The following is an 8,728-nucleotide window of genomic DNA, read 5'->3' as shown; positions in this document are numbered from 1 at the left end:
TTTTTGTATGGTAAACAATTTTGGTACTGTGTTGGGTCGACCACTTGATATTCAATGTAAAATATGGGTCCTGGGGCAAAACCAGCACCACTTCATTACTATCTACAGTCTAAAAATTTCAGCATACCAGTTTACACAGTGCAGTGGAAAAGCCTGGCAATAGCTTTAGGGCCATATTTGTTTTGATATGTATTAAAAACAGCACAATTCAACATCACTATGCCAATCTAGCTGAAGGTTCCCTCATTCAGGTCTAATGCATTTGGATGTTTAGAGCAAGAAGCTACTTACCCTAAGTGCACATTGCATTATGAGCAACACACTTAAGTCACCCACAGCAATGTAAGAAGCTTTTAATTTGGATTTTGAGGCCTGTATGAATTATTTACCCTCAGTCATTAGCATTATGTGGCTCCAGTCTTGGAAATACCATGATACAAAAGCATGACGAGACTTACAGGCAATATGACTATACATTCTGTTCATCGGTGGCCATAATAACATGTTAACATTCCCCAAAACATTCCCTTTTTATATTGTTTTTGGGCATGCCATTAACAGCTTGATTGCTGATAACTAAATGTGGATATTCCATGTAGCTCTATTAACTGATGCCTGTGTAAAAAATCTCATTGATTATGACATGTGCTCACTCAATGCAACTTAAATAACCTGTCCTGAATAGCCGAAGTGCAATATAATTTCTGTTCAAAACATTGTAGCCTACATAGCACTGTACACAGCACCAAGAATACATCTAATAAAAGCAGCTAAAAAAGAGGCCACTCACAGTCACATACTTGTGTGCTATTTGTGTTGCAGCTAAAACAAGCACAATGAGGGGATATTAGAAGGCTATTTCCTGTGGATGTGTAAGACTTCTGATTTATTAGCCGCTATAGGTATTTAAATAACTAGAAGAATAACAAAGTGCAGTAAACCGTACAATTATTTGAGTGAGTTTATGAATATGATAATAAATTAAAATAATATAACAGATAGGCCTACCAGTTTCAAGCAGCATGAGAGCTGACACTGTAAAAAAAAAAAACAATTTCATGGTTTATCAAATTTTTTCTTTTGTCAAATCAACTTAGATAATTGATGTGGTTCAAATAATGTATTAGGCCTAACTTAAAATTTGAAGGTAGGCTAATCAGGATACTTTTTTAAGTTAAACCAACAACATTTTTAAGAGTAGTAACAGCTTAGCCTTTTACATTCAAGATAAAATGTTATTATGTTAAAAAGGGGGATAATCATTGATAATTTATCACATTGATTGTGTCAAACTTTGATAGATTTATGGTCTGTTTTTCTTAACTGTGTAGATATGTTAGCTTGACTGGCTGATCAGTTAATGAACTAATTTGAGTTTACATTCGCACAATTCCAGATTTTCATGATAGTCAACAGTTGGGTAAAAAATTTGAAATGTATTTATAAATGTCATCATTTCTATTGGTGAACGGCCCTATGGATTTAAACGACAATGTGTTATTTTGTAAACATAAAGACTATATAAGCCTCTGCTGAAAAACTACAAAGCACAGTTAAATGAACGGCAAGAGTTTCGCTATAACGGTCCCTCATCTCGTCAATGGATCTATTTCCAGCCCTCGATTGCGTGGCAGTGATGATGTAATAGCGAAAGGGGAACGCGCACTGTCCGCTGCAGCATCCGGGTTCTAGACCAACCCATCCGCGCGGAGAGAGAGAGAGAGAGAGAGAGAGCGAGAGAGCGATGTTCTGAGCGAGAGGCTCCTGTAGCCCCCCCTCGGGAAAACAAAAACACCGGAGCCAGAAATGCCCTACCGCCCAGCTGCGGACTGCCTTAACAGGCTCATGTGATGATTTTCTTATGGTTAGAATTTTTTTAAATTATTATTTTCGGAATCGATCTTTGGCCGTTTTGACGTTAGTTTACTGGCTAATTGGCTAGCCATCGATTGTTGTGTGTTGTGGCTGTGAGCGCAGCGCTGGTTTAGTGTTTGCAATCCGGGCCAACATACTGCTGATAATAAGGCTCTTATCCGCGGCTTTTGTGCCTCGGAGTTTCTTCATCCAGCAAAGACCACGAAGAACCTGGGTAAGTGATATTATGTCACTCTGACGTACATAGAAATGCTTGAGTTAGCCTCTTAATGCTATCTGGACGTGCAGCATTTTGCATATGCTGATAATGGTAACGTTAGTGGCTTCATCAGTAAACACATCACAGTTGTTTTACATTATACAGGTTCGTATATTTTGCTGCGTTGGCGTCTAAAAATATTTGAAATGTAAACAACCGCAGGTTTGGAGACAAACAAGTTTCCTGCCTTGATGGGATGATAAACATTTACCTAAACAGTTGACTTGCTACTGGAAGCGTGCTGCACCTGTGGCTTATCATATAAATGGCCATGCCATACCCATCGCATGTTTGAATATGTTGTAAACGAGAGTCACTTATGTCATAATGAAGCACCCTTTACTCACTTTGTTTTCTGGTTCTGTTTGTGTTAGAGCAAAATAATAAGAATGGGTGCATTCTTAGACAAGCCAAAGATGGAGAAGCACAATGCTCACGGGGAGGGGAACAGCCTCCGCTATGGACTCAGCAGTATGCAGGGATGGCGTGTGGAGATGGAGGACGCACACACGGCTGTGATGGGGCTGCCTTACGGTCTCGGCCTGTGGTCCTTTTTTGCCGTTTACGATGGGCACGCAGGCTCTCAGGTTGCCCGTTACTGCTGTGAGCATCTGCTGGAACATATTACCAGCAACCCAGACTTCAGGGGAGGGTGCTCAGGAGGTGGGGAGTTAGTTGGTTCCGGGCCCTCTGTGGAGAGTGTGAAATGTGGAATCCGAACAGGCTTCCTGCAAATCGACGAGCACATGCGGGCCATGTCCGAACGCAAGCACGGGGCGGACCGCAGTGGCTCCACGGCGGTGGGTGTGATGATTTCCCCTCATTATTTCTATTTCATCAACTGCGGCGACTCCAGAGCCTTGCTGAGCCGCAAGGGTCGCGTTCACTTCTTCACCCAGGACCACAAGCCGAGTAACCCACTGGAAAAGGAGAGAATCCAGAACGCAGGTGGTTCTGTTATGATCCAGAGGGTCAACGGCTCCCTCGCCGTCTCCCGTGCTCTCGGCGACTTCGACTATAAGTGCGTGCATGGGAAAGGCCCCACTGAGCAGCTGGTGTCCCCGGAGCCAGAAGTGTATGAGATCGAACGCTCTGAGGCCGACGATGAATTTGTGGTCCTGGCCTGCGATGGTATATGGGACGTCATGGCCAACGAAGAACTGTGTGATTTTGTGCGCTCACGCTTGGAAGTGACCGACGACCTGGAGAGAGTGTGTAATGAGATTGTGGACACCTGTTTGTACAAGGTAAGGTCAGTTATGAACATTGTGAGTTGGATGCTAATGGATAATTTTTTACATGAATTTTTTTATTTTTTATAAATCATGATATTTTTGTACAAATGCTGTTAACCGTAAAAACAAAAAACGATATGGCTCGACATTAACACCCGCCAACCCACCAAAATGCGGGTGGATTTCAGTAGTTGTGTATAACACAGTCACTCCTACTAGCCACTTTGGCGGGTTGAATTTTATATATAATATACCGGTATACATTTTTCAATTGTAGTCTTTTAAAAAACCATCTGAAATAATAAACTAAGTGCAATGCAGTGTTGTCAACAACATCGACATATCTATACAAATTAGTGATGCTGAAATATCTGAAAAACTCATGATCTCTCAGACAGCGAGTTGACACACAAACCCGCCTCCCCTCACTCACTGCACATAAAGCTAAATTGAGTTATTTTTCGCAGCTTAAAATGTACTTAAACAGTCAGATGCACACAAAATAATGTCAAAATGTCGGTCTTGGCGAGTAGTCGTGTAAACGCAGTCAGTTATGTTTGAAGTGAACGTAAACAGTTGAAAAAGAAAATGTGTAACAGTATAATGGATCCGTGCGTCAGATCTTAAAGTGGTGGTGGTAAAGGTCTTAATATACCTGCTGCCAAATAATGAGATAATTAGGGCTGGGTATCGAGTTCGATACTTAAGGCACCGACTGAATTGCCTCGAAACCATAGAGTATCAAAAAATGTCTTGTCATTTGCAAATTTCGATAATTAAGGGGTTCATCTCCACAACGTCAGTGAGCCAATAAGCATGCAGCATGATTGGCTGTGGCGAGACATCAAGGAAAAACACTAGTTTACACCGGTAACGCCCAGTGACATGGCTCACACGTGAGGCTGTAGTGTGTAAGCGTCCCAACCCCCGTAGATGTAAAAGATGTGGAAAAGATCAAAAGTGTGGCTACATTTCACCAGGCTCGATGACAACAGCGCGCAATGCAATATTTGCGACGATAATTGACTTTATGCACAGCTGCACTACTTCCTGAACTTCAGGCAGCTCCTTTGTTTCCTGTCTGCCATTATTGGACAAGCTGATTAATCCAGGTGTGTCTGATTATTGTTATTGGTCAGGCACACCTGGATGAATCAGTTTGTCCAATAATGGCAGACAGGAAACAAAGGAGCTGCCTGAAGTTCAGGAAGTAGTACAGCTGTGCATAAAGCCCATTGCTGCCAAGATCGGCAACACAACAAATCTGATAAAGCACTTGACCGTGCACAGAATAAACTTTAGAAGAAAGTTGCTGGAGCGCATCACATAAATAAACTCGAAACTCAGCGTATGTATAGGCTACTTGCCTCACAGACATGAGAAATATGGAAAGCTTGAAATGTCTACTTTTAGATGAACCAATTCTAATCGAAAACAAATACTCTCTGATTATGTAATCTACATGAAAGTTGCATGTTTCTCTCTGAAGGAGCGTGCGCACACGTTCACTATACTGTAGAGATGACGAGTCAGCACCACCAACTTCATCTTTGCAGCCAACACTGACTCAGAAAACACTAGTTTATTAATAAACAATTAAAATGTCTACTTGCTATTTTTTCCCGACACATTCATAATCATTAGGCTACTTTTGCCAGTGCTTTGCGGCAAGCTTTATCCATATATTCCCGCCCCACCAGTGGCCTATGAGTCTTTGAAATTTTTTTAAAAAAAAAAGTCAACAAACAAAACAAAATTTCGATACCAATTTTATAAAAATCCGGTTTAACAAGATTACACGAAAAAAGTGTCATTCAGGAACCGGTATCGATATCATTTTTTTTTTAATGATACCCAGCCCTAGAGATAATATCAAAAATATCAGTTTTTCCACATGGCATCGATGTCAAAATTTTGGCCAGTGAAAATGGTGCGTGGCTAGTAACTTTGGAAAACCACTAGCCTCAGTGGCTGATGAGCAAAAAAGTTAATGTCAAGCCCTATTTATATATATGTAAAATGTGTATAGTTGGGTGTTTTCAAAGTGTAAGGAAAATATTTTATTACTTGGTTATGCCATTTTTAGAGTCATTGATCTAACTTAATCGTTCCTTCTGTGATTATTTGTTTATCAACAGGGTAGTCGGGACAACATGAGTGTGGTGCTGGTATGTTTTCCCGGTGCCCCAAAAGTCAACCCAGAAGCCGTGAAGAGAGAGGCGGAGCTAGATAAGTACCTGCAGAACAGAGAGGGTGGAGCATGTAAAAAGGCGAATAAATAAAATGTATCACAAAGACGAAGAGAGAGAGTTATAGAAAGTGAGCATTCTTACTTAATTAGGGGAGTTTGTTAGATGGCAGTTTACGCTTGCCAATTAAGTATACGTTACAGTTAACGTAAAGTTTCCAATTAACGAATCCCCATATTGGAGAGGAAAGACTCACTGGTACTGTATTAGCACAGTTAGGACTATTCAGGATCAATTTTACCAGAGAGAAACACAACAGTGAATTTATTTGAGCTTGTATTGATAATTAGAGGCCTTTGATTATTTATTGCCAATATTGAAAAGCACTTAACCAATTTAGAGGTAGCCTGTAGCTTTACCAGAGGTTTTATTGTAGTGTATAAACACAAAAAGCCCCAAAATCCTCAGCTCCAGTGCGTATTAAACGTCTGTATTGGCGTACTATTAGCTACTAAGTGATGGTAAGTGCAATTGTAGATTAGGAAAAAGGAATGACAAAACCCAACATTTGGTTCTGCACTTTGTCATTAAACGCTGCTATATTTAAAGGCATCTTCTATTAATAAGAGAGAGACCAAATTCGAGACCTCAGTTAGAATACAATGTGTTTATGTGTTCGAACAGAATTAATACAAAGTGTAGTTTTGCGTTCTATTCGTGACAGTTCGTTATATGGATAGTTGTATTCATCAACTCGTATGAGCATGTGTTTAAGTCTAGCACCCGTTTCATTTGCATCTTTCTGAAAAGTCGTTCTAGATGAGTGTATGTCAGGCCTCCACTGCTGATTACCTGAAATTGTAGCAGACACTACTGTACATGGCCTGATGGTGCAGTTTAGTGTCTACAGCAGTGGCCATGAGCATTTTAATCTGCATGATTCCTGTTCTGTAATATGGAACATTGTTGCCTTAGTCCTAATTTACAGTGACTACCTTGATTAGAATCAATAGGTAAGTTAGCATTTGGTACCCAACTCCAACTGCTTGGAAGAGTAATATTAAATCCAACGAACACATGGTACTGAAAGCATGCACAGTACGGATAGCACGATAAGTTGTGTACACCTCCTGCATGGATGCTACATTTAGAAAACCAAGGAAAGATCTTATTTAGGGTTAAGTTGGTCTGACAGAAGTTTTATACTTTGTACAGTATACATTTGTAACCCCTGAGGAACAGCTTCCGTGTGACCTGAGCATAGTATTTGAAAGATTGTGTCAATGTTTTACAATCCTCTCCGAGTTGTTTACTACTTGTTGCCTCAAACTGACACTTTGTCAATCCTCTGGTTTGTCTATATGACTATTAAGAAAAAAATGATGTAGTTAGGAAATTCTAGGTACATAGAGTGGGATTCAGCCTGTCAGCACTTTCTGAGATGTAGATCCGTGTCGGTACAATGATTTAATATTTAGAATACACAATAATCTTTGAAACCTACAAGATTTAGCTTTGAATTCTCTTTCTGTACCTAAGATCCTGCAAGCGTTTCATTTTATTTTCATATTTTTGAACCCCGCCCTTGGACTTGTCCTAACATGGTGCGACACATTAAGATTTCAACGCCAAGCAATTTGTCTATCGTTTAAGGGATCGTTCACCTACAATTGAAAATTCTTTCATCATTTTCTCACGCTCATGTTGTTCCAAGCTCATAGAAACTTGTTGAAAGCTTTGGATCCCATTGACATGGACAACATTTTTAAAACATTTCATTTGAAAAAAAAAAAATAGCGCAGAAGAAAGATAACCAACTCTTTAGTGTTTGGAGTAAATGATGACAGAATTCTTATTTTTTGGCAGAACTGAAAATGGGGCGTGATGCAACACAATCAATCACAAAACTCAGCCAATCAGAACAGTTCCCACTGTTTTCTTGCTCTTTCACTCTCTCGCTTTGTCATAGAATATGTGATGATTCTAACTTCCATACTATTCATGGTTAATGTTTAATATACATGTGATTATACTTGAGCAGTACTTCAGTCTAGTGAATTTTGAGTGTGGACGAGGTGACTGGCACAGAAAAGATACCATAATATCGACAAAATGTAGCGTTTTATCGCTTCGCACCTGGTTAGGACACGGAATAAGAACAGAAACTGATTTTCTTCGCTGCATTGGTAAAGGACGGGGTGTTCTTTTTATTTATCTAAATTTCCCCTTAAGGCCAAAAGATCCCAAATGTTTTTAGCATGTCTTGGTGTTTTGCCAGAATATATATTTTAGCTTTAAGATGTGTTTAACTGAATGAAAAACAGTGTGCCTGCTCTGAGAGAACTCTTGAGATTAAAATGATTGTAGGTCATTCCTGTACCATTATATCAATTTCACTCTGCTTGGTTTGCTGTTGTATCTCCTCACTGTTTTACATGGCTTGACACACCTGCCGAAAATCCACTGTTGATCAAATTAGCCTTAATTATTTTCTTCCATAATAGCACACCTGAGATCTGTATGCTTTGAGACACGTCACGTGTTTATATACCTACAAAGAGTGACTAGGTCCTTCTAGAAGAGCCTTTAATTGTGCCTACGAGTGAGTCTATGGCCAGTTGTAGCATTTAAATGAACTTTTGAGTCTTTTGAGGTGGTTTTGTTTGTTTGTTTTGTTACATTGTAGTCCACTCATACATGATTTAAGCATAATTGCATTGTTGAGCACACTTGGCCCCTTACAAAAAGTGCCATGCGAGTGATTTAAACCATTCACCTGAAATTATCACAAAGCACAACCCAAACCCTTTGAGTCAAACATTGGGTGGGACTCGTAGGGGAAATATTGCCTTACTGAAAAACAAAGCAGGCGTTAAATGGGCCATAAAGTATTGTATAAGACATTGCCTTGATTTCTAACACTGTAGCACCATGAAATTGAGATGTAGTTGACATTTACTTTCCCTATACACGACTGTCCATCTCCAAAGTTCATTGGATTTTCAGTCAAGCAACCAACTGCAAATAAAATAGTCCTTTGTAACACAGGATCATTTCAAAATGTATCTTCTGGAGTGTTAATCTAGGGCAAACAGAGCCCGCGTATTGTCATGTACTTGCGCTGTGTTGTGCTGTTGGGTCCCTGTGTGTCACTTCTGTCTTTACCTCTC

The 8,728-nt window shown here is 39.9% G+C and overlaps 1 protein-coding gene across 1 annotated transcript; it reads left to right on the top strand.

Annotated features, from left to right (window-relative positions):
* The first annotated feature begins 1,549 nt into the window (after window positions 1-1,549).
* ppm1ab (protein phosphatase, Mg2+/Mn2+ dependent, 1Ab) lies at window positions 1,550-7,354 on the top strand. Its single transcript, XM_079639713.1, has 3 exons — window positions 1,550-2,089; window positions 2,509-3,381; window positions 5,508-7,354. Exons 2-3 carry the CDS (start codon window positions 2,524-2,526, stop codon window positions 5,649-5,651), a joined length of 1,002 nt encoding a protein of 333 aa, XP_079495839.1. The 5' UTR covers window positions 1,550-2,089; window positions 2,509-2,523; the 3' UTR covers window positions 5,652-7,354.
* The last annotated feature ends 1,374 nt before the right edge of the window (window positions 7,355-8,728 follow it).

Source organism: Phoxinus phoxinus (genome assembly GCF_949152265.1).
Source record: "Phoxinus phoxinus genome assembly, chromosome: 16".
NCBI classification, from domain to species: domain Eukaryota; kingdom Metazoa; phylum Chordata; class Actinopteri; order Cypriniformes; family Leuciscidae; genus Phoxinus; species Phoxinus phoxinus.
Note: the sequence above shows the minus strand (reverse complement) of the source record. Positions and strands in the feature narration are given on the sequence as shown.

Excerpts from the sequence above, each read along its gene's own strand:
- ppm1ab (XM_079639713.1), top strand. The coding sequence starts at position 2,524 with ATGGGTGCATTCTTAGACAAGCCAAAGATGGAGAAGCACAATGCTCAC. Across the intron at positions 3,382-5,507 it reads TGGACACCTGTTTGTACAAG|GGTAGTCGGGACAACATGAG; the intron begins GTAAGGTCAGTT and ends GTTTATCAACAG.